At 44.5% G+C, this 25,646-nt stretch overlaps 4 protein-coding genes across 7 annotated transcripts; 1 reads left to right on the forward strand and 3 right to left on the reverse strand.

The window, feature by feature from the left end:
• Positions 1-208: 208 nt before the first annotated feature.
• Positions 209-3,811, forward strand: LOC123164860 (protein NRT1/ PTR FAMILY 3.1). The gene is made up of 4 exons (XM_044582465.1): positions 209-514; positions 598-815; positions 926-1,506; positions 2,721-3,811. Exons 1-4 carry the CDS (start codon positions 361-363, stop codon positions 3,622-3,624), a joined length of 1,857 nt encoding a protein of 618 aa, XP_044438400.1. The 5' UTR covers positions 209-360; the 3' UTR covers positions 3,625-3,811.
• A 496-nt stretch (positions 3,812-4,307) lies between these two features.
• Positions 4,308-5,053, reverse strand: LOC123164861 (acylphosphatase-like). Its single transcript, XM_044582466.1, has one exon. The coding sequence runs from the start codon at positions 4,953-4,955 to the stop codon at positions 4,614-4,616; it is 342 nt and encodes a 113-aa protein (XP_044438401.1). The 5' UTR covers positions 4,956-5,053; the 3' UTR covers positions 4,308-4,613.
• A 3,195-nt stretch (positions 5,054-8,248) lies between these two features.
• Positions 8,249-9,167, reverse strand: LOC123168394 (3-ketoacyl-CoA synthase 4-like). Its single transcript, XM_044586264.1, has one exon. The coding sequence runs from the start codon at positions 9,035-9,037 to the stop codon at positions 8,405-8,407; it is 633 nt and encodes a 210-aa protein (XP_044442199.1). The 5' UTR covers positions 9,038-9,167; the 3' UTR covers positions 8,249-8,404.
• Positions 9,168-20,427: 11,260 nt separating this feature from the next.
• Positions 20,428-24,282, reverse strand: LOC123168395 (acylphosphatase). 4 transcript variants are annotated; one of them, XR_006484306.1, is made up of 3 exons: positions 23,803-24,282; positions 20,789-20,814; positions 20,428-20,665 (listed from the first exon to the last, which is right to left on the reverse strand). XR_006484306.1 is itself a non-coding variant. In XM_044586265.1 (2 exons), exon 1 carries the CDS (start codon positions 24,220-24,222, stop codon positions 23,830-23,832), a length of 393 nt encoding a protein of 130 aa, XP_044442200.1. In that variant the 5' UTR covers positions 24,223-24,282; the 3' UTR covers positions 20,428-20,665; positions 23,803-23,829. The 4 variants fall into 4 exon arrangements, 3 of the variants coding, with proteins under 3 accessions (XP_044442200.1, XP_044442202.1, XP_044442201.1); XM_044586265.1 differs by lacking the exon at positions 20,789-20,814; XM_044586267.1 differs by lacking the exons at positions 20,428-20,665; positions 20,789-20,814 and adding an exon at positions 21,488-21,748.
• Positions 24,283-25,646: the final 1,364 nt, after the last annotated feature.

Here is a 25,646-nt window from a genome sequence, read left to right on the forward strand (position 1 = left end):
AGTCCATCTCAGCTAGCACTGGTCCTGCCACTGCCTAGCTATTTGCCAAGATCTGGTTGTGATGTAGACACATCACACATGTGAAGCCCTAGTCCCTAGTCCCTAGTTCGGAAATGTGAAAAGGGATCCAGAAGAAAGGGGACTTGCAAGTAGCCGTCTATTCCATGTGGGCAAGATATCACTTAAATAGTGCGAATTAACCTCAGATTATTGTCCCGCAGTTTTTTCCTGTTTCGTGTAAATTAGCCTCGGAGCTCGTAGTAGAATAGTAGTACAGTCTAGTGGCATGGCACTGGCAGTGGCCGCTGGCTTAGCTATAAATATGTGAAGCCAAGCTGCTGCTGTTACCACGAGTTCACGATGCAGCGAGGAGTGGCTGCATCTGCATGTAGTACAACTGAGTGCACCACCACACCGCTACCACCACAGGCGCAACCAATGGCGGCTGAGGCGGCCATGGATGGGAAGAAGGGCAAGAAGAAGGGCGGCCTCAGAACAATGCCCTTCATCTTTGGTGAGCAGATTTTATATAGTCACTTGCAAATTAATTCGAATTCGACTGCTTGCTTGAGGTGTGTGTTGGCTCGCGCGCTGCAGCCAACGAGGTGGCAGAGAAGCTGGCCGTGGTGGGCTTCTCGACGAACATGCTGACCTACCTCACCCAGCAGATGCACATGCCGCTGGCCAAGGCGGCCACCACCCTCACCAACTTCGGCGGCACCTCCGCCATGACCCCGCTCATCGGCGCCTACCTCGCCGACGCCTGCATCGGCCGCTTCTGGACCATCGCCGGCGCCTCCGTCGTCTACCAATTCGTGCGTACACGCCACACACATACACTTGTTTCGCACGTAGACGACGACGATACCCATATGAAGCAGAGCTGAACTGTACGTGACGCTGGTGCTTTCTTCTTGCATGACAGGGGATGGCCCTCCTGACGGTGTCGGCTGCGCTGCCGCAGTTCCGGCCGGCGCCGTGCAAGGCCGCGGAGGCGGCGGGGGGCGGCAGCGGCGCGTGCGAGCAGGCGCTGCCGTGGCAGCTCGCCGTGCTCTACGTGTCGCTGTTCCTGAACGCGGTGGGCGCCGGCGGGTACCGGCCGTGCATCGTGGCGTTCGGGGCGGACCAGTTCGACGAGTCGCAGACGGCGGAGCGCGCGCGGACGTGGGGCTTCTTCAACTGGTACTACTTCTGCAACGGCGCGTCGCAGCTGGTGGCCGTGACGGCGGTGGTGTACGTGCAGGACAACGTGGGGTGGGGCTGGGGCCTCGGCGTGCCGGCCTTCTGCATGGGCGTCTCCGTCGTCGCCTTCGTCGGCGGGTACCCGATGTACCGCCGGCTGGACCCGTCGGGCAGCCCGTTCACGCGGCTGGCGCAGGTGGCCGTCGCGGCCGTCCGGAAGCGCCGCGTCCCCAGGGCGGACGACCCCGGGAGGCTGTACGAGAACGACGAGATGGACGCCCCCATCTCCATGTACGGCAAGCTCGTGCACACACCCCAGCTCAGGTACGTGCGTGCCCTCTCCTTACTAAAATACTGCCTCCCCCAATTACTTGTCTCACATTTGCCGTATCTAGACACGTTTTTAGGACATAGGTAACACTCCCTCTGTAAACAAATATAAAAACGTTTAAATCACTAAAGTAGTGATGTAAACGCTCTTATATTTCTTTACCGAGGGAGTACTTACTAGAGAAACCACCTCCAGCACAGTAAGCTTTATAAAGTTCAGCCTTCCATCGAAAAGGAATAAAATCCGCATCGTATGATCACAAATCAGAGTGTGTAATCCCCGTGAGGCCGTGAACATTACAACTTTACAAGTCAGCAACGACGATAAGATACTTCGAGTACTAGAGGCTACCAGCGTACCAGCTATATATGTATGTAGCCAGCCAATTTAGATGGGCCAAGATCATTTATGAACAAGAGGACGTAGGAGATTAGAAGGCGATGTCAGCAAATGAGGCCAAAAACGAGCATACTCCTCCTGAGCTGGAGCGCTCTAGCTGTGCTGAAGATGGAACGATAGCCGCCGCTGGACTGGATCTCAGCGCCGCGGTTCCGGTTTCAGCTCTGTTCTAGTTCTAGCTCAAAACAAGTTGTGTTCGACTCATGTTTCCCACGCCTGTACCGAAAACCCACCCTACTACTTTGAGCTGGATTTCGGCAAAGCACAAAATATATCTGATTACTAACCAAGATGAGCAGATAACTAATGACTCGTTCACCACACGCTCGAAATAGTACAGTTTATAGATTAACAGCAGCAATTTGTTTCCGATTAGTACACTTCTTCTTTTCAGTGGCCTGCCCATGAAATGCGACACGCATACCTCTCTACTAATCTTAGCTAACTTTACCTCCGGTTAACACTGTACAACGTCCAGTGTTTCAATCTTCAAGTCCCTCGATGACCTGTCTGATAAAAGCTTTGATACCCGCTTCGTCGATGATCCCAACGTCACCCACACTATATTCACCAACTGCAGCCAGCAATTCTTTGCTTCTCCTTTCAGATCATCATTAGGAGCTGTTGAAAACCAAAATTGTGGCAGTAAACCAAGCTTTGTTCCCAAAAAATCGAGTGGTTCCAGTGGTGCCAAGCCCGCTAAAAAGATGGGAACAGCAACAATTATTGTTGTTCTCATGAACTCATGAGATGAAGAAAAGAGTGATGCTCAAAACTAATCGACCTGTTTCTCTGCTCCACCGTGCAGCTTCTTTGATCGAGCCGCCATTATCACTGACGGCGACCTGCCCACGACGGACGCCTCTTCCAGCAAGCAACCGCTGAACCTGTGGCGGCTGAGCACGGTGCACCGCGTGGAGGAGCTCAAGTCGGTGGTGCGCATGGGCCCAATCTGGGCGGCGGGCATCCTGGTGATCACGGCGTCGTCGCAGCAGCACACCTTCTCCCTGCAGCAGGCGAGTACCATGGACCGCCGCATCGCTCCGCACTCGTCCTTCAAGATCCCCGCGGGCTCCATGACCGTCTTCACCATGCTCGCCATGCTGGTCACCCTCTTCGTCTATGACCGTGCGCTCGTCCCGCTGGCCCGCCGCCGCACGGGCCTGGACCGTGGCATCTCCTTCCTCCACCGCATGGGCGTCGGGTTCACCATCTCCGTGGCGGCCTCTCTCGTCGCGGGCTTCATCGAGCGCCACCGCAGGGAGGCCGCCGTGGCCGGGGGAACCACCGACGCTGGGACGGCCCCGCTGTCCGTGTACTGGCTGGTGCCACAGTACGCACTTCATGGGGTGGCCGAAGCGTTCAACTCGGTGGGGCACCTGGAGTTCATGTATGACCAGGCGCCAGAGAGCATGCGCAGCACGGCGACCGCGCTCTTCTGGCTGTCCATCTCCCTGGGCAGCTACGTCAGCACGCTGCTCATCACCATCGTGCACCGGTGGAGCGCTGGCCCAGACGGGTCCAACTGGCTCCCGGACAACATCAACCGCGGCAAGCTGGACTACTTCTACTGGGTCGTGACACTTCTGCAGGTCATGAACCTGGTGTACTACCTGATATGTGCTAGGCAGTACACGTACAAGCCCGTGCAGCACTACAAGGAAGAGGAGGGGGAGGACAAGTCCATGGTGGAGCTGCAACAGAAGGTTTGAGCGAGTAACACTATGCAATGTAGTGTGATGGATATCAGTATATGCAGGTACTGGCCTAGCTAGCTAGGTAGACAGATCTGTGAAGATGGTGGTGAATGTATATGTCATTCAGGGTTTGTATGGAGATCAGGAACAGAGAAATGTATCTAGTTCACTAGCAAGTTGCCAAGTTGAGCGAGTAACACTATGCAATGTAGTGTGATGTATATCAGTATATGGCTATATGCAGGCACTGGCCTAGCTAGCTAGAAGAAGGTAGACAGATCTGCAAAGATGGAGGTGAATGTATTAAGTCATTCAAGGTTCGTATGGAGATCAGGAACAGAGAAATGTATCTAGTTCACTAGCAAGTTGCCAAGTTGAGCGAGTAACACTATGCAATTTAGTGTGATGTATATCAGTATGTGGCTATATGCAGGCACTGGCCTAGCTAGCTAGAAGAAGGTAGACAGATCTGCGAAGATGGAGGTGAATGTATATGCCATTCAAAGGTTTATATGGAGATCAGGAACAGAGAAATGTATCTAGTTCACTAGTAAGTTGAGCTAATATCAGGTTTCTACGAATGTGTAACTCTGCTCGTTATGTTCGTAGCTGATCGCGGTTATTGGAAGTGTTTGATGGTAAATTTATGTCGTGAATTTGTCAATGACCGAAACAATTTGATCTTGGTACCATAGTTCTAAATCAAAATTCAGCAGTGCTATATTATTCAAGAACTATACCGAGTACAATACATAGCAACACAGTCTTGGACATGACCTTTGATCCTAATTGCCACCATGTGGACTGATCGAATAAAGCCATTGTTGTGCGCATTGACCACAATAGTTCTCTTATAACAGTTTGCCTAAGAAATGCAGTAGTGCAGATGCTGCAGAACAAGAGGTCAGATATGGAATTAGGTTGGTGGCACTAACCATCGGCAGTTGAGCACAAGCCGTGCAGAACCCGCTGGCTGTGGTCGATCGAACGCCGGGGTCACCCGATCAGACGGTGAGCTTGATTTCGAAGCCGAGGGAGGGGTGGATGTGGTCGGCTGGGGATGTGACGACGGCGGTGACGGCGGCGGCAGGAGGGCCGACGGGGAGGCGGCGGATGACCATCTCGTCGACCTTGGCAGGGTCGCCGGAGAGGAGGGCCTCCACGGTGCCGTCGCGGCGGTTGTTGCGGACCCAGCCGGCGAGGCCGAGGGACTCCGCCGTCTCGGCCGTCCAGTCGCGGAAGCCCACGCCCTGGACCCGGCCCTTGACCACCACGTGGACCGCCTTGTTCGCGGGAGGTTGGTCGGAGGAAGGAGACGAGGCGGCGGCAGCGGCGGAGGTGGCCATGGCGTCAGCGGGGAAGGGCGAGGCAGCGGTAGGCGGCGATAGAGACGTGACAGGTGGGACAACTGGGGGCGGAGGAATCTTGTGTTCGTCGGGCCTCTAAAGTCGAAGTAGCTTTTCGCCCAAAAGCTTTGGGAAAAGGGTTCCAACTTTTGACATTTGATCGGAAGCAGCTAACCAAGTGATATCTCTTAGATCACCCTAAAGAACTTTTTTAATGGCTCCTTTTTAAAACTACACAAATAATTTTTTACATTGTATTTTTTTTCAAATGTCACGAACATTTTGGGAATGCCTGAACATTTTTCAAAATGTCACGTACATTTTATGAATGGTACGAAACATTATTTTGATCATGTAAACAATTTTAGGACATGTAATAACATTACTTGAATATACACTTACTTTTTCAGCACACATTGTAGCATTTTTAGTATACATGAAGCATTTATTTATACATGTTGAATATTTTTAAATACATGATTAACAAATTTTAAAATTACATGTTTTGAATATACTGCATTTATCTTAGTGTCAAAAAAGTCTTACATTTTGAGACGGATGGAGTATTTCTTAATATGTGCTAAACATTTTTCAGATACACCAATTTTTGGATGATATAATCATTTTTTTAACTGCACAATCATTTTTTTTACATTTGTGTCAACATTTTATAAAAGTAGTACGAACATATTTTTGAAGCGCATGTGTATTTTTTAACTGCAACCTACGTTTTTCAATGATTTGAAACATTTTATTTGAAATATACGGACATTTTTTAAATTGCATAGATTTTTTTTAAAAAAATTCACATACTCTTTTTAAGCATGTGAACATTTTTTATATGTCACATTTTTTTAATGCAAACAACACTTTTCTATACTACGCTAACATGTTTTTCAATTCACCATTTTATAGAAATGTAAGTATATTATTTTTTTGGAATACATGTATTTAAAACATTTTTGAAAATACAAACAAAAGAAAAAAGAAAATGTAAAGAATGAAAAATGAAAAAACAGAGAGAAAAAAAACTGCGTGCAGGAAGCTACTTGGCCGACCCAGTAATAGCAACGAGAGGACAGTGCTTGAGACCAGAGCTCCTTCGGGGTCTCTGTAAGCGACACATATCCTCACCTTTTTTTTAGCATCAGTACAGACACAAGCGCTCATACATACGCGCATACACTCATCCCTATGAACGCACACACGTACACCCTACCCCTATGAGCACCTCCGAGAGACTGAGCCGGCATATCATCTTGAGATTTACGAAGCCACCATAGGCGCCTCGTCGTCGACGGGAACGTCTCCTCCCATTGAAAGCGCATCGCCGGAAAATCCTGAAATAAATCCAGGAATAATGCGAGCATCAGGATTTGAACTCTGGTGGGTTGGGAATACCACTGTCCACCTAACCATCTCAACGACAGGTTGATTCGCACATATCCTCACCCTTGATTGCTCGGCCAAAGAAATTCTTTTTATCATGCCTAAAGCTATGCCCAGTGAAGATATGCATTTGTTTCCCCATTTTTTGTTTTGTCGCCAAAAAAAGAAAGCAAAAATCCGTTTGTCTGGTGTCTTCTGTATCTAAATAGCTAACTTCCACTAATCCATTTCTCTCAACATGCAAGCATGTCACCTCAGCATGCAATATACATGAGCAAAGGTCCATCCCAACATGCAACTATGCATAAAGAAAAAAAAACACATCAACATGTGAACGTGCATGGTAATTTATACTCTATTAATAAATATTTTTTAACTATACAATTATCAAACACGATAAATAATATGTATTTTCAGCTTTTGTTCTCATATTACTTCTTCAAATATCCATGTTCCATACTATCAAATATCATTAAAATATGTTACAAATTATTCCTGCAACAACGTGTAGGGTATCATCTAATATGTTTCCAATGTCGTCACGCAATCAAGAGCATTGCTTTTACTGCGGGCCTTACAAGGGAGGGAATCAGAGAAATCATCGGGCTATTTTTCTAGAAACATAGTATGAATAGACGCAGACGTTCATGTACACACACGCACACTCAACCATGTAAAGCACCTTCAGGAGACGGAGTTGACGCATCTTGAGATTGACAAAATCATCAGAAACGCCTCGTAGTTGAGGGGCACGCCATACCACTAAAAGAGTAATGTCGGTAGGCCTGGAATAAACCCTGAAAAATGTGACAACTCTGTGCCAAATCTATGACTCAAACCTGGTTGCGTTAGTCCCACGACAAAAAGGATTCTAGCCATCTGAGCTATGCTCGGTTCGCTCACTGCGCTATATTGCGTACACAATATAGTTTCCACAGAGTGTGTTAACATTTTTGTCGAGTTAACCAACCCAACTGAGCTTATAACGCATCGAATCAAGCTGAGGTTTTTGCTCGCTGGAATTATCAAGCTTAGCAAGTTACAAGGTAGTGAGTTCAATCTAAACGATTCAAGTTGGCTCGTTACAGTCATGGATGCAAATGTTTCATAAATCTTGAACAAGTTTTTTTGTTCACATGGATGCTTGTGAAGAATATGCTAGTGCGATAAATGAATTAGATTAGACACGAGTATTGCGATTTGTAGAAACATGATACAACTTTTTGTCATCCCATTTGTTTAAGAGAGTATGACTAGCATTTCTTGAACGTAGCCAAGTTACAAAGAAATTACAGTATGGAAAAGAGTATCATAGGCATTCCTCAAGCACGAACGGTCTATAAAAAGACCAAATCACAAACCATATCACATTATGAACCTTTCTGGCATCTCTTATCTTATTACAAAATGCCCGGGTTGTGATGACATAAGCCATGTCACCGGGAAGATGTATATGATAGACTTTCTAAATCGTCTGTGATGGCACATTCTTAAGTAGTGGCATATCCTTTGTGGCAGTCCTCAAGCATCAGTGAAGAGGATGATCTGCACTAGAGACAAGAGTAAATAACCTCATCTTGCATCGTACTATAATGTAAGAGCGCAATTAATTGTTGATATTTGTTTTTCTTATTACGTTGGTTTGTTTGAGAGATGTTTAAGCTGATGATATGAAATTGGATTCTAATTTTTTGCGTATGAATAAAATTATTTTGTAAATGTGAGCAACTATTGGTTAAACAGTTGGTAGTTGAATAAAAAAATGGAGAATACATATTCAATGTACATAAGAACATTTCAACAAAATACCACACAACAAATGAATGACACCTACAAACTAAGTTTTCAGATGCTTAAGAAAGCCATGCTGCAGAAGCTAGCCCATCCAATTTATCTTACACATCTTGCTTAATGATAACAAAAAAATAGAATAAAACAATCCAAAAAACTATCGATGGTCGAGTGGGGCACTCAGCAGAATGTTTTTTAGCAATGGATGGTTTCAATTTTGTACATTTGTTGCCTGTGATCTTCTTCATGAAAGCATAGACAAGTTAACTTTATTTCTGCACATCTAGCGGGTATCGATGGATGCACCTAGCCCATGGCCCATGGTCACCGTGAGATGTATGGATGCACACCCACACCGCGGAGTTGCATTCATACCCAGCTCCGAAACCAATCATCCAGACCTTATTACCTTTTAGCATTCGACCCTTAGCTTCTATGTATCCCAACTCATACCACACAGATGCACTTGACTGATTTTCGAATTGATGCAATGTCATCCATGAAGGCTCAACATGCTCATATGATAGATTAAGTCCACGTTGTACCGAGCTGATCACCGCTGGTCCACCGACGTGGATGCAGAAGTGCTCGAACGCTGTATGGAAATTGGGAATGTAAGGCCTTATCCTCCTCCCAAGGAGCACCTTCCTCGCCAAGGAGACAAGAAGAAACTTGATCAGCTCTGATGTAGGCAAGACAAGTGGCCCCATGGCCGTGATGTTGGCCTTGAGAGCGTCTCCAGCAATAGCCATGAGGTTCTTTGACAGATTGGCGCCCTTGATTCCCTCGTCATCTTCCTCCTGGTACACGCAGCGGTAGGCATTGTCGTCACTAGCAGTGATCGTCCGCACAACCTGTGTTAGGCGGAACCTGGCTTTGGACCTAGAACTCGATAACAGCATGGCCGTGAAGGGTAACGCAGCAGAAAACAAAAAAATTCTGACCTACGCACCAGCCCAGGACCACTATGGAGACTGCATACAAGGTTTGATCTTTTTCGTTACCGACTCGTAGCGCAGCGGGAAGTAGAGTCGATGACGATCGGCGGTGCAGATCGCCGCAGCTAGGATTTACAACCTCCCAACCGCGAGGATGTATACCCTCATCTGCTCCTCAGACAGCCCTCCGGTAGGCGGTCGAACAGTCCCCCGGACGGTGTCGCGGACAGCCCTTCGGGAGGACCTTCGAAACTCGAACGGTCAATCGGACAGCCCTTCGGGAGGACCTTCGAAACTCGAACGGTCAATCGGACAGCCCTTCGGGAGGACCTTCGAAACTCGGACGGTCACACGGACAGCCCTTCGGGAGGCACTCACGAACTAAGACTGAAACTACGATCTCTCTACAGAGTTGCACACATACGGTGTCATCTATCCGGCAGGGCTTCGCCGTCCAGAACTAGTTCCCACCGGATCCCAGACAGCCTTTCGGCTCTACGAAACTATTTCGCTGGGAGGGAGAGAGAAGCCAGATCATGCATGGCACTTGTATGTGAGAAGGGATGATCCTTTAGGCAGCCCCCTCCACCCCTATTTATAGGCCAAGCCCAAGGGTGGCTTCTCCAAGAAGCCAAGGGGGGAAATACCAAAAAGGCACTCAAGGTGGCTTCTCCAAGAAGCCAAGCAAAAAGCACTTTCACTATTCATGACGACATTTTTCAGCGTCCGTTCGAACTGAAAATATTTATGTGGGCTCAGAACATTTCCAGTACCCACTAAAATAATTTTCAACGCATTCCGAAACAATTTCGGTTTAGTGATTTTCATCCGCGAAAAGCAAACAAGAATGCGTTTTCACTATTCATGAAGACAATTTTTCGCGTCCACTAAATCCGAAAATATTTCTGTGGGTCTTAGAATAATTTCAGTACCCACTAAAATGATTTTGGATTCGTTCTGAAACAATTTCAGATTAGTGAATTTCATCTGCGAAAAACAGCCAAAGCGGTACCGGCAGCTCCGAAACATTTTCGGTTTTTATTTCTGAAAATTCCAAAAAGTTTCCAGAATGATTCTGGCACCCTCCAAGAATTATCAGGCATGTGCCGAAACCATTTTGACTTAATGGCATACCCCGAAACAACTTTTTCGGTTTCACCGAAACTCATCCGGTGACCTCTCTCTGCGGTACGATTCCGCTGTCCGAAACTTTTCGGTGTCCGAAACTTTTTCGGTGATTTTCTCTCAGACTCCCTGTCTAGTATTCAGCAGATAGATGACCCTTAAGCGTGTGACCCTATAGGTTCGGTGAAGTATAGACATGACCCGGAACCCCTTCCGATCAATGATCAACATCGGAGCCGTGGACACCCATATTGACCCCTATACCCACACGAATAAATATTCGAGTGAACCTCCAGTTGCCGTGTGCTATTCCTGTTGCTTCGCGATATGTTACAAATACCCGAGGTGAGACATGTTGGCATTCCCGTGGATCAACAACTTGTCCACTATGCTAGTTACCTCGTTACCGGTTTTGTTCTCTTTTCTCGTTTCGTGTTCCGGCATCCCCGTGATCAAATCACAAAGTGTCTGGCCAGACGATGATGGACACCGTAACACCGAGAGGGCCCGAGTATATCTCTCCATCGTCGGAGGAGCAAATCCCAATCTCGAGCTATCAAGTTACTTTAACATACTTTCCCATGAACCCGTAAGCCGCCGTAATAGCCATCCAGTTACGGATGACATTTAACAAACCCCAAAGTTCATGAAGCAAGCATGAAGAAACTCGATACTCTCATGGTCTAAGGAATTATGCAAACATTAACTATCTCTGTGTTATAAATCATTAACTTGTGACGAATGTATCTCATAGCATAACATCAATTCGGGTCGATTCAACACAAATGTCCTTCCTGACATTGTGCCCTCAAAGTTGCTTGGCATAGACATGCCCATGATTGGGAAAACATAATCATCATGCAACACTTGAGCTAGTCTTAGAGGCACGACTAGGAATACATTTTACCGTTTATTATTCCACACGTGCATATGGGTTCTCCCCAGAGCCTTTATGGATATACGGGCTCGGGAACCACAGCAGTTATAGCATGGAACATAAACATAATTATGAACAGGGAGATAATCAATAATATTTATTATTGCCTCTAGGGCATATCTCCCACAGACTCCCACTTGCACTAGAGACAATAATCTAGCTTATGCTAATGCACTTCACACCTGTGGCACACCGGTGTAAATATGCTTCGCTTGTGGTATAGCCTGATGTCCAATGGATCTGACGACTTCAGCTCCGTGTGTATCTATGCATGTCCTCGCGTTTTCACGTTTTCACAAAATTCATATTTTGTATGGACTTGGCTTTGTATGTATGTGAATCACAGGTCGAACCTGGATTCCTCAGACTGAGTTATGGAGCAACTATCTACAGTAGTGTCCCATTGTCAAAAGCCATCTTGGAACCATACTAAGTTCATGAATGAACTATATGATTCAACATCTTCTTTGTCGCTTCTAAAGCGTCAACATACTTAGCCCTTGTTATAGAATTCGCCACAGTAACTAGTTTGAACAAATTCCAACTAACTGTGCCACCACATTGTGTGTTACACAAAACCCTTAATTTAAATCGAAAATCGCATGGAGAAAAGATGAAGACTGTATCGATGTAACATTTCACAACGAACTCTTCATGATCTCTACTTGCGAGAAAACCATGTCATCAGTACTTACTCTAGTACTCTGTGACATCTTTCACTGTTGTCCCATGATCAGTAATTTGATCACTTTGGTATCCATACTCGCAACACCTTGGGAGTATCGGACATATCTGGTTGTTTTACATACCATGGAATACATGATTAATCCAAACACAAGAGTGTGTGGAATCTCCATCATGTATTTTACTCATCAGTGTTTTGGGACACCGTGTCTTGCAAAAACTCTTTCCATGTGACTTCGGCAAGAATCACTCCTTGGCGTTTTAAATGCTAAAAGGTTTTAGCATCTTGTCAATATGTATTCATTGCTTAGCCCCATTAGGTAAATCTATCTCCATAGATCATCATGCCTAATATTGAGGCTATTTAGCCTAAGCACTTCATCGAAAAACTATTTTCAAATGAAGTCCTAATTCGTGTCAAGAAATTTATTTCCAATTACCAATGTGCCAAGCACATAAGGTTTTTAGAAATATTATTACGCTCCCACTTATTTTCTTGAATTACAAGCATCTTCGTTACCCATTGATGAAGTCAAAACCCCTTTGACCATTTCATCAAAACACGAAGATTCCAACTCCATTTTGCTCTCTTCTGTCCATTGCTGGAACTCTGAAGTTTTGCATACCTACTAGCATCCTCTGGATCGACAAATTACTTTGGACTGTATCATATACAAGTCCTAGCTTTCATTTTCATCAGATGGAAATCCTTTTATCATCCATGTTTCATATCTCATGATTGAAATATGTATTAATTGCTAGTTCAACCCGAACCGACTTTAAGCATCGCTACGATGAAAACAACCTCATCGTAGTCAACTCTTGAACTTGTTATTTGAACAAGTCGAGCTTTATGGATAAAACATTTTTATCCGTATCAGTTTTAAGTTCCATAAATATTCGTTAGACTCTAAGTCTTCCGAAAGGTGTATCAAGGTTTAAATCTTGAATCACTTATATGGAAACTAACTCGGGTTGTATTGGCATTTAGCCAATTCTGGAGTCAAGGCCCGTCAACGCTTCCTTGTGTATCGTAGGTATAATGTTGTCTAACAACAATATCTCGTTTGCGCACCTGAGAGGTTTGCACGAGCCTTGCCTACGTGGTTCAGCTGCAAGTTCGGCCGAAGTTCATACATTTTATTGTAGAGACTTCCGTATCAGTCGCAGTAGGAAACTCTGAAATTACTTCCAAGGTCTCTTTCCTTTGATCCGATGATGTAGATACTGTTTATCTCGTCGAGTTGCACTATTCTCCCACTCACCTTTTTGAAAGAACCATTCTCTTTAAAAGCACACCGTTTCGCGGCAAAACTATTTGCCTCGGTATAGTGAGGGAGGAATACCCAACATTTTGGTATAACCTACAAAGTAGCACTTGTCTGATTTGGAATAGGTTTGTAACCTTTTACACAAGCCCCATGTTCCAAATGTTAAGAAAAGATATAACATGGTTGGGCGTACCATACCATGGCTTCATTTCAACTGACCCGATGTAGCTCTTTTCAGTGTAAAAGCCGCAGTCTCTAAAGCATCACTTTAAAAAGGATAATGGCAAATTTATTTATGTCATCTTTGACCTTACCATGTCATAAATGGTTTGATTACATCTCCACAGACTTTCCACTTGCAGTGGTGTTCCGGGAGGTGCAAGTTATGAAATCCCTTTCACAACTCATCGGACATTCGCTAAACATGTAACTCAAATATTCCTTTGTGCAATCAAATTGCAGAAACATAATTTTCTTGTTACAATAACTTCTACTTCATTTTTGAGAACCTTTCAAATGATTTCAAAAGATCCAGACTTACGTCTTATCAAGTAAATATCCATATATCTACTTGAGTCATTTCTGAAGATAAATAAATCCACCACTAACAACACTTATCGGACTACACACATCAAATGTATGATCACTAATAAGTTTGTTGTTCGTTCCTTATGGCCTGTGAACGGTATTTTAGTCACTTCACTTTTCGGAGGAAAGTTGCAAGTGTCAGATGATTCAAAATCAAAAAGACTTCAAAATCCATCATAATGGAATTTTCCATGCGGGTTTCTCCAATGTGACCAAATGTAGTGCCACACTTGTGTGGTATTCTTTTAGTCTTGCGACATTTAGCGTCAGTGTTATGGATGTATCATATTACCATCAATATTCATAACATACGTCCCATCGATGATGGAAGTATGGCCCTTATGTTATTCATAATACTTAACAACAATTGTTGTTTTTATGAACAACTCTTTTGCAACAAACATTGTGCAATGGGCTAGAGTGTATGAAACTCTAAAATGAATTATGAAAGTAAACCCAGAGGTATTGTATTATTATCAATATTCATAACATACATCTCATTCATAATGAAAGTATGGCCCTTGTGTTATTCATAACATCGAACATAAAAAGTTCTCTTATGAACAACCTTCTTGCAAGATACCTTATGCAATGGGCTAGAGTTTGTAAAACTCTAAATGAATTATGAAAATAAATACAGACGGCAATACACCGATGGAAGGTATAGTAACATTTACTATGTTCCCTGTGTATACCTTAACCTCATTTCTAGCTAGTCTTTCAGGCCATAGTAGTTCTTACATCGAGTTGCACCAGAATGCAATCGAGCGGGCATTTTTGTGATGAACTCACAATACCCAAGAATTAGTGATTAACATGTTTAACCATAATTCGCAAGAACTATATCTTTGACCAGCCTTCTATACATCAAAAACTTGTATGACATTCATACATGAGCTGGATATTCCAGTCTTCTTTCCTTTTGCCTTTATACTTCTAACAGTTTAACTTTTAGTATTTCTCCTACTCTCAGAAGAAGCACCCAACTTAAGAGTGACATTAGCCCCAGACTTCCTAGGCGTGTAAGTCATACTAACACCCTTTGGACACTTCCTTTCTCTTTAAGTTGTTGTTTTATTCACCTTTCATTATATGACAGGCGTTCTTCTGGATCCCTTTCCCAACAGTCAAATGCATAGTAAACACTTTTACTAATACTTGCAAACAAACATTGCTTTGTTTGTATCTGAAAACAATTTTCAGTTCCATGAATATCATATAACTATCCCAACATTTGAAGTTTGGGTTTCATGGAAGCAAACATATTCCACTTGACCATAACAGAATTCTAGCTTTTGGATCGAAGGACGAGAGTCGCATGATCCATAGCATTAGTGGGATAATACGAAAGCATGCGATAGGACAAAGTCCTTCTCGGCACTCTTGAGGAGGATCCTCACATTACGTTACCAACCGTAAAGTTTTAACCAGATATTTAACAGCTATTCAATTTTAATAGGGAAGGTGGAAAGCGAGCCATTATTCTATAACTATTATGCAAACCACACTTAGACAGTGTTCATAATTAATTGCATTGAGAATTAAACATGTTAATTCAACAGTGCGCTCCCACTCAAATCAATATCTCTCAAAATTGATTGTGAGTGATACAAGACCCACATTTCAATTGTTCGCCATTGGTGTAACACCACTGATGACGAAAAATCTCAACCGGTAGGCCAACTTGCCAATCACATCTCTATGTGACTCTTGTTCATCTTTCGATGCGTGTGTTCTGAGCTCATGACGGTCATGCCTGAACGTCAAGACAACCAAGTGATCTCGCTGCGAGGTCTCAACTCACCCGCCTCACACTTCTCTAATCGTTCGTACCCGTGTGACACGGCGCACCCCGAAAAGATAGGTGCCGTGACGGTGCTACACTTGGGAGAACACTAACTACTTGGTATTTTAAGTGAGAGATCACCCTAATAAAAGCGACTACCGCGCAATCAAGAAGGGTACATCATAAGGGATAAACATCTCAGGCAATTCATAATAGCATGATATGGTATAGCCCTTTCTGACGGAGAAGTCTTTCATTTCTTCGTCTTCGGCATTCGCGTCGGTGTTCACCTTCGCGAAGATTGCCACCACCTTGTCGATGCACCAGATAATATTGCTATCTTCATAGCGTATAAAATTAATGCATTACTTAAGGTTGGCACACAGGTCATTAAAGTGCAATCATATGGCTCCAGCCATCATGCCGAATCATGACACGCAGGTCATGTTAATCAAACTACATCATATAGTCATCTCATACATAATCGAATTAGTATGAGCACTGCTATACCACATCACATGCACATCCTGCAAAACCAAGTTAGACGCCTCTAATCGGTTTATGCAAAATTTATTTTACGTGGCTTCTAAGGTTTTGACTTAAACCGCAGCGACCAACGTTTTATCATCAAGTATGATTATTCAAGTTGTTAGATTAACATCTCGGGGTGTATGAAACACGAGATAATTAAATCTCGAGCCCCATACTAAACTTCGTCATACGCATGACCCCCGTGCAGATAATATCTGCAATGCCCTTTCATCTGCGAATTTCATCTTTCTTTTGACTACGGCAGAACCCAAAGAACTGATAGCACTTCCATGATCAATCAGGATCACGGATTGCCAGAACTTTGTCAAATTCCACCATGCTGTCTCGAGATTGAGCAAACGCAAATTCTAGGGAAGCAACAAGAACGTCGGGTAACAAATTTCATCTGTCACCCGCATAAATAATTTTCAGCAATAGATCTCATCTACTACCTAATTATATTATACAATACCCATACATCTCCATGTATTCTAGATCGAAACATGCATCTACGCATAGCACGGCTCTTGATGCCATTGAAGGGTAACGCAGCAGAAAACAAAAAAATTCTGACCTACGCACCAGCCCAGGACCACTATGGAGACTGCATACAAGGTTTGATCTTTTTCGTTACCGACTCGTAGCGCAGCGGGAAGTAGAGTCGATGACGATCGGCGGTGCAGATCCCCGCAGCTAGGATTTACAACCTCCCAACCGCGAGGATGTATACCCTCATCCGCTCCTCAGACAGCCCTCCGGGAGGCGGTCGAACAGTCCCCCGGACGGTGTCGCGGACAGCCCTTCGGGAGGACCTTCGAAACTCGAACTGTCAATCGGACAGCCCTTCGGGAGGACCTTCGAAACTCGAACGGTCAATCGGACAGCCCTTCGGGAGGACCTTCGAAACTCGGACGGTCACACGGACAGCCCTTCGGGAGGCACTCACGAACTAAGACCGAAACTACGATCTCTCTACAGAGTTGCACACATACGGTGTCATCTATCCGGCAGGGCTTCGCCGTCCAGAACTAGTTCCCACCGGAACCCAGACAGCCTTTCGGCTCTACGAAACTATTTCGCTGGGAGGGAGAGAAGCCAAATCATGCATGGCACTTGTATGTGAGAAGGGATGATCCTTTAGGCAGCCCCCTCCACCCCTATTTATAGGCCAAGCCCAAGGGTGGCTTCTCCAAGAAGCCAAGGGGGAAATACCAAAAAGGCACTCAAGGTGGCTTCTCCAAGAAGCCAAGCAAAAAGCACTTTCACTATTCATGACGACATTTTTCAGCGTCCGTTCGAACTGGAAATATTTATGTGGGCTCAGAACATTTCCAGTACCCACTAAAATAATTTTCAACGCATTCCGAAACAATTTCGGTTTAGTGATTTTCATCCGCGAAAAGCAAACAAGAATGCGTTTTCACTATTCATGAAGACAATTTTTCGCGTCCACTAAATCCGAAAATATTTCTGTGGGTCTTAGAATAATTCCAGTACCCACTAAAATGATTTTGGATTCGTTCTGAAACAATTTCAGATTAGTGAATTTCATCTGCGAAAAACAGCCAAAGCGGTACCGGCAGCTCCGAAACATTTTCGGTTTTTATTTCTGAAAATTCCAAAAAGTTTTCAGAATGATTCTGGCACCCTCCAAGAATTATCAGGCATGTGCCGAAACCATTTTGACTTAATGGCATACCCCGAAACAACTTTTTCGGTTTCACCGAAACTCATCCGGTGACCTCTCTCTGCGGTACGATTCCGCTGTCCGAAACTTTTCGGTGTCCGAAACTTTTTCGGTGATTTTCTCTCAGACTCCCTGTCTAGTATTCAGCAGATAGATGACCCTTAAGCGTGTGACCCTATAGGTTCGGTGAAGTATAGACATGACCCGGAACCCCTTCCGATCAATGATCAACATCGGAGCCGTGGACACCCATATTGACCCCTATACCCACACGAATAAATATTCGAGTGAACCTCCAGTTGCCGTGTGCTATTCCTGTTGCTTCGCGATATGTTACAAATACCCGAGGTGAGACATGTTGGCATTCCCGTGGATCAACAACTTGTCCACTATGCTAGTTACCTCGTTACCGGTTTTGTTCTCTTTTCTCGTTTCGTGTTCCGGCATCCCCGTGATCAAATCACAAAGTGTCTGGCCAGACGATGATGGACACCGTAACACCGAGAGGGCCCGAGTATATCTCTCCATCGTCGGAGGAGCAAATCCCAATCTCGAGCTATCAAGTTACTTTAACATACTTTCCCATGAACCCGTAAGCCGCCGTAATAGCCATCCAGTTACGGATGACATTTAACAAACCCCAAAGTTCATGAAGCAAGCATGAAGAAACTCGATACTCTCATGGTCTAAGGAATTATGCAAACATTAACTATCTCTGTGTTATAAATCATTAACTTGTGACGAATGTATCTCATAGCATAACATCAATTCGGGTCGATTCAACACAAATGTCCTTCCTGACATTGTGCCCTCAAAGTTGCTTGGCATAGACATGCCCATGATTGGGAAAACATAATCATCATGCAACACTTGAGCTAGTCTTAGAGGCACGACTAGAAATACATTTTACCGTTTATTATTCCACACGTGCATATGGGTTCTCCCCAGAGCCTTTATGGATATACGGGCTCGGGAACCACAGCAGTTATAGCATGGAACATAAACATAATTATGAACAGGGAGATAATCGATAATATTTATTATTGCCTCTAAGGCATATCTCCTACAGGCCGCACCGCCCATGCGGAACAAGATATTAACCAACTGCATGGAGCGGTTGTTACCCGCATAGTGGTTGGGTCCTATGGTCTCCGTTGCCACCACTAGCGCTTGCGATCCAAAAGGCATGACCTCCAAGATGTTCCTTGCAAGCCCAACTGCAATTACTATTGCACTGCAACCCATCCCCGAGAGGTTGATAACGCGGAGGTCACCTCGCAGCTTGTACCTATTTACAATCATGTCAGCGATTGACAGGACCGGTGAAAAGACACTGCAATTGGTGACTAAAATGTCAATCGCATCAAGGTCGATCCTCGTCTTGGCCACTAGGTCATCAATCACTGAGAAGACGACCAGTTCTACCTCGGCGCAAGCTTCATCCATACTACACTCAATGTAAGAGAGTGCTGGTGAAACACAAGTCTCCTCACTAAGGCCGGAGTGCTCAAGAACTCGTGCTATGAAGTTAATGGTAGAATCGGCAAGGAAGGTCGACATGCCTGCATGCTCGAGTAAGGCCGCCTTTGGGAATCAATGGTTGGGGCTAGGCCGGAAGCAAGCATAGTCAACAAGGTATGTGGGTCTAGGGCGATGTGCGAGATAGACGACAGCCGCAACGGTTGGAAGAACAATGGGCGTGAGTAGGTGGATTGGCTAGAGGGAACGAAGTGGCTCGCCTGCACAGGCAAGCCATTGTGCAAATGTTAGGAGGCAGGGCACAGCAAGTGTCATGGCGATGGCAAGATGGAGGAGGATGTTAGCAGCTAAATGATATAGCAATTTGAGAAGAGTGATGTGAGATCATGAAGCAGGTTGTGTGATGGTGTGGTGTATATAGGAGTGTTAGAGGAGGAAACTTGTGGGAGATCGTTATATAGGGGATCATGGTGATGCTATAGTAGGTTAATGTTATATTCTTGCTCGAAAAGATTTGCAAAAAACTCTCCTAGAGCTATCAAATCAACCATAGTACAACTGTTTAACTGTCATGGCCTCTTGGGACCCTATCTTTCAACGTTTATTGCACTACATCGTAGCACATCGAAACAAACACAATGGGAGTCATGAGACCATGCATGCCGACTTCTCAACCATCATATACCGTACGCACCATGTTATTCATGCTGAGCCTAGTAGCCATGTTTTTCACATGGCACAACAGGAGCACTCTTATTCAGATTATTAAGATGCCAACATTGTGAAGGTACCAACCAACTACTCCCTCTGTCCCAAAATATAAGATTATGGGACGGAGGGAGTAATTTGGTCCATCTTTTCAGGGTACGTCTGAGAGAGCCAAAATTACCACAGAAATTTTAGTCCATAGTTTTGCTTTTCCTAAATAATAACTGTCACACGTGTAACACAATGCACTCCAGCCCTGACATTTTTTACAAGTTGTCATCCAAAAAGAAAACACAAACCCTAGAAAAACTGAAACTTGCCATAAGAAAAGAAGTTGACATGCTTGACAACTAAAGTTGCCGTCTTCGCGTCACTAAACTTGCAATAAAAACATTCAAAGTTGCCATGTGTTTGTGCCACACACGTGGCACTAGGTGTCCTTGTTTTGGGGGTTTCTCCTTCAGAACGGTATTCCCAGTTTGGGGATTGTACCACGGGCATCATTTTGAGAGCAGCAATCAGTTTGTATTGATAAGCAATAGTGGCGCAATAAACCGGTGAAAATGAAATAAATTAACACATATTGCTTCAATTGGTATTGCTAGAGAGGATCTACTGGAGCAATATTTATTCAAACAAAATAACTGTCAACTGATACTAGGAATAGAAGGGAAATTGCAAAATAAAACAAAATATATAGCCACATGTCCTTAAGATTAACATACTACCCGATGATTTAGCAGATCCGTGGTCTTGGTCTCCAGCCACCTTTGCATCCTCACTTTTTTCCGTGCCTCTAGAGAAACAAAAGGACAATATAAAATCTACACAAGCTGGACTAACTTTGAAGGTTTTAAAGAACCACAATGGCCGATCCCAAGAAGCGAGAACATGAATTTACCAAATCAGGGGCACCCACCTTTCAAAATAGGTTGTGAACCACTGCTGCATCGACAGATAACCAGGAAAGAAGGCCGAGATCAGGAAAATACAAACACATGGAAACCACACTCCATAACAAAAGCTAGATAGCACCAAATGCCTTTTTTAAGCATAAGCACCAACTGCCAAGACAAGACCTGATGCTAGATGACAATCCACTAGATTGAGGGCCGTCGACCCATGAGCAAACACCATGGCCTCCCTAGCGGGCACACCGACACCAGGACAGTTATATCCAAAATATATCATACTCCTTGAATTTACTGGTGTCTTTTCATGATGATGATTATGGTTCTAATTATTTTTGCAAACATATCCTTTCTGTCATTTATTTTGTGTGTACGGATGAAACAACCCGAGAAAAGGGAAAAAATCTCACAGATTCCAGGTATTGCTCTCGACGAGGAGTGGGTGTCAAGAAAGGATGTGGCCAACGCTAGCACTTATACAAGTACTATTCCCTTCGTCCCAAAATAAGTGTCTTGAGCTTAGTACAAAGGGAGTACCTCTGTAAACTGATATAAGACATTTTAGATCACTAAAGTAGTGATCTAAAACGTCTTATATTAGTTTAGTACTCCCTCCGTAAAGAAATATAAGAGCGTTTAGATCACTATTTTAGTGATCTAAACGCTCTTATATTTCTTTACGGAGGGAGTACTAAACTGATATAAGACATTTTAGATCACCACGGGAGTATAAGTTAAGAGATGAGACGAAGAACAGAGAAGAATGGAGCGCGAGCAAAACCCTGTCTGATGCAATTCCCACCATAGATCACCGTCTTCATTGCTCTCTACACCCCGTAGCCTATCGAAAACTAACTCTGCTGCAGGTCATGCACATGGAGTACTACGTTATGTGTGCCACGCGCTCCACGTTCGACTCCGTGAAGCTCCACGAGATAGGGGAGGGCAACAACAGGCCCATGGTCGAGCTGCAAAAGAATGACTGAATAAAGACAAGAATGCGCCTATATGGCGGTACAGGTTCAGCAAAGCTAGAAGCAGGTAAATAGATGTTTGGACACTGAGGTGATATGGAAATCAGTCACATGCAGAAACGTATCGAGTTCACTAGCTTGGTGAGCTATTTTCTACTCGCTCATGGCTGATGACCTGTGACGCGGATTGTTCAGTACAGTACACTATTCTTTGAAAGTGTTCCATGGCAAATCGAGTGATACAACTGCAAATCCCGAAGACGTTTTCATCCAGCACAACACAAGCTGTATCCATGGCAAATTGTGCGACACACACACACAGTCTTGGGCGGTTCAGCAGCAGTCGTCCAAAAACTTTGGTAGGGTTTTGATCAAGCTCGAAGCTGCTCATAGTCATAGTGGGCTCCAAGATAATGAACAAACCACAGTTCAACACTGTAATGAACACCAGTGATTAAACCATTGGGATTTGGGGAAGGATCCTTCATGCCACGGATGCTTGGAGAGAACGAGGCGATGTTGGAGCAGTGGACATCAATGATCATCAACCATTAAGGGAGGAGATGCGTCAGGAATGGAGGTCATAGAGACCTTGCTTCCTTGTTGGTGACAGTTGGAGGTCGTTGAACTGAGTCTGGGGCGCTGGGGTGACCGGACAGAGGAGAGGCCATTGAGTAGTAGTCGACCGGTACATCTGCAGGATAGACGGCAACGAGTGGTAATGTTGATGAAATCTGGCCATTTGTTTCTTACCAAGAGAAGCAATGTACACATTTATTTTCCGTGGCCTGAATTGTATGAACTATTCGACAGATTGAGTGATAAGAGATTCGCTTGGTAATCTATATCAGGGGCGAAGTTATTTTGGTAGATCATCAGGCATACGAATGGCAGAGAATGGAAGAACACATTCGGTATACAATTTTACGATTTTGTTTGGTTGTTTCTAGGCTGTGTTTGATAGTAAAGTATTAAAAAAATCAAAGTATTGAAAACTACAACATTTTAGCATGTAGGTGTAAGATACCACAGTTTTGACATACCACAGTATTTTGAAGTATTGGGAATACTTTGAGCTGTTTGGTAGTGTTGTATATATTGACGCACCTAATAACTAGCTAGCCGTTTTCTACTTGCTTACCCTGTTACCCAAACCCAACGGCCATGCAAAAGGCCACCCATATGCACAAAGTCCGCAGCCAAACTGTCAACGACCATGCCCAAAGCTCGTCCTGCAGCTTACAAAGATGAGAAAAACCGTGAAGTGCGCTAGTCATCAACTCCTTCCTCTCAGTTACGGCGAGATGACTCTGACGTGCCGTCGGCTGGCCGGCACCGTAGCAGACACACGAAGAGAAGTAGGAGGAGCGGTGATGCAATCTTCATGAGGCAGCAGGAGGTTTCTTCCTCAGAAACCAAGGCATGCCAGCTTCATGCCACGGGCCTCCTTGAGAAGGGAACAGATGATTAAGCGTACTAGCCGTTTTTCATGGTCATCTCTTTATCTATCCACGGCAAACTGAGGGAGGGACGATCTTCTCGAGCGACGAGCGAGCGGCGGTGGCCTGGGAACGAACGAGGACGAAGAAACGTGTTCGTTTTTTCGCCTGCTCTGTTTTTTATAAAAAAGAGGTCCAGGGTTCTTTTTATTAGACAGAGAAAATACTGCATTTTGAGGAATACTGTAGTATTAATACTACAGTTTTTTGTGGAGACCAAACAGCTCAAAGTAATTAAAACCATAGTATTTAGAAAAACTATAGTATTCACAAAATACTTAGAAAATGCAGAGAATAAAATTTCTAGCCCCCCTCTTTGATATGGGCTTACACACAAACAAAGTGTGTATTGAATCTAACTGAATGGAAACAAACTCGACAACTCGCAGTCCTACCGTTGGGGAGGGGGGGGCATTGATTCAATAAACACCACACTCGTGATCCTGTCACTAGGAATTCCGATTCCAATAGTTCGATTCAATAAGCTGACATCTCGCTCGATAACATGCTAAAAATCATTGAATGCGAAATATACAGAGGTTTTATTACCATGTCACTGACAAGAACCAGTGGTCATCAGGCGGTGGGCTTGCGGTGGAAGCCCTCGGAGGGGTCGAGCGGATCGGCGGGGGAAGGCAGCACCGCGGTGACGGCGGCGGCGGGAGGCCCGACGGGAAGGCGCCGGGAGACCATCTCGTCGACCCTGGCGGGTTCGCCGGAGAGGAGGGCCTCCACGGTGCCGTCGCGGCGGTTGCGGACCCAGCCGGCGAGCCCGAGCGCGCGGGCCGTCTCCACCGTCCAGTCGCGGAAGAAGACGCCCTGCACGCGGCCCTTCACCACGACCCGCACCGCCTTGGAGGGCGATTGCTGCGGGGGCGGCGGGTTGGCGGAGGCGGCAGTGGCCATGGCGCGGCGAGAGGCGGCGGGGACGAGGAGGCGGGAGGCCGTGGCCGTGGTAGAAGGGAACATTCTGGAGGAGTAGGTGTTCGGATTTCAGAGATGGTTCTCTTTCGAGTTCGAGAAGGGTTGCATCTGCAATAGCAAGAGGAATTTTGATCAAAAAATAAAGGAAAATGTTATCTGGCGACCGTTCGCCACTGGGCTAACCCCAGCGAACGTTCTCCCTGCCGTTGCAAGAGTCCCGGCGCAGAGGCGACACCACGTAGGATCAGGATCACTGGTGTGGTTTTTGTTTTTTTAGCGTAATAACATTATTCCTCAAATAACAGCAAGATCGTTTACATAATGGTGAAGAATAAAATCAGGGACGATGCTCTCCCACTCATTTACTAATGCTGAAACAGTGCTTTGCTAAACCATCAGCTATCAAGTTTGCCTCTCTACTACAATAATCAAAACTGATAGAAGCATAATCCATTGACATGAGGGAGCATTCTGCTATGATTGGGACGTCCACTCCCATGTAGGCATTAGGATCACTGGTGTGGTTTGTTGTTCAGATGCTTTCGGTGGACGCGTGGTTTTTCTTTTTCAAAAATTCGTGAGGCGAGGGGATCGAACCGAGCATCACTGGGCTGAGAGGGCCTTTTGTGAATCTGGTGTGTTTAAGATGGCATATATATTTTTCAACCCCAAAATCCTGATTTTTTTTTATTTTCTCAAATGACAGTTTTATTTTTTATAGCATGGTATTTTTATTATTGAGAGATGGACATTTTTTATTTTTAATGGCATGGCAATTTTATTAACAATATGATGGAATCTTATCAACAATATAATGCTATTTTTATTATTGAGAGATGGCATTTTTATTTTTATGGCGTGATTAAGTGCATGTAATTTTTATTAACAATAGCTTGCATTTTTTATCAATAATAGGATGTCATTTTAGTTATTGAGAGAGTGGCATTTTTTCTGATAAATAGGATGACATTTTTTAATGTTTGAGAGGGTGGAATTTTTTTATTTTTTAATGGTAGGACAGTTTTACTTTTTAGGCTTGTCCAGATAAAAAATTAACTAGAGGATGGTAGTTTTATAAAGTAGCACGGTAATTTTTTTCAAAGCATGGCATTTTCTCAATTTTATAATTTTGTGCTTATTATTTGTTCATGGCATTTTTATCCCGAGGATACCAGTTTAAAAGTTGTAGGATGGCAACTTTTTTATAATTTTGTTTATTTTTTGTTTATGCCATTTTTTCCCCGAGGGTGGCATTTTTTTATCTAGACTAGAGGATTTCACCTTTTAAGTTTAGCATGGCAAAAAGAAATCTAGATCACTCAACTTTTTTGGTTTAAAAGTTATAACATGGTAATTTTAAACAAAAAAACACTTTTGTTGGGCCTTTTGGGTTGGGGGATCGCGCTGGGCTTGCCTGCTGTCAAACGAGCGAAAACGGTCGCCGGGAGCTGCCCCCCCCCCCCCCCCCC

The sequence above is a fragment of the Triticum aestivum genome, chromosome 7D, assembly GCF_018294505.1.
Source record: "Triticum aestivum cultivar Chinese Spring chromosome 7D, IWGSC CS RefSeq v2.1, whole genome shotgun sequence".
NCBI classification, from domain to species: Eukaryota; Viridiplantae; Streptophyta; class Magnoliopsida; order Poales; family Poaceae; genus Triticum; species Triticum aestivum.

Bases quoted from the DNA above. Each gene is read 5' to 3' on its own strand.
- LOC123164861 (XM_044582466.1), bottom strand. From the start codon at position 4,955: ATGGCCACCTCCGCCGCTGCCGCCGCCTCGTCTCCTTCCTCCGACCAA.
- LOC123168394 (XM_044586264.1), bottom strand. From the start codon at position 9,037: ATGCTGTTATCGAGTTCTAGGTCCAAAGCCAGGTTCCGCCTAACACAG.
- LOC123164860 (XM_044582465.1), top strand. From the start codon at position 361: ATGCAGCGAGGAGTGGCTGCATCTGCATGTAGTACAACTGAGTGCACC. The intron at 515-597 runs GTGAGCAGATTT...CGCGCGCTGCAG, and splicing joins AACAATGCCCTTCATCTTTG to CCAACGAGGTGGCAGAGAAG. The intron at 816-925 runs GTGCGTACACGC...CTTGCATGACAG, and splicing joins CCTCCGTCGTCTACCAATTC to GGGATGGCCCTCCTGACGGT.
- LOC123168395 (XM_044586265.1), bottom strand. From the start codon at position 24,222: ATGTTCCCTTCTACCACGGCCACGGCCTCCCGCCTCCTCGTCCCCGCC.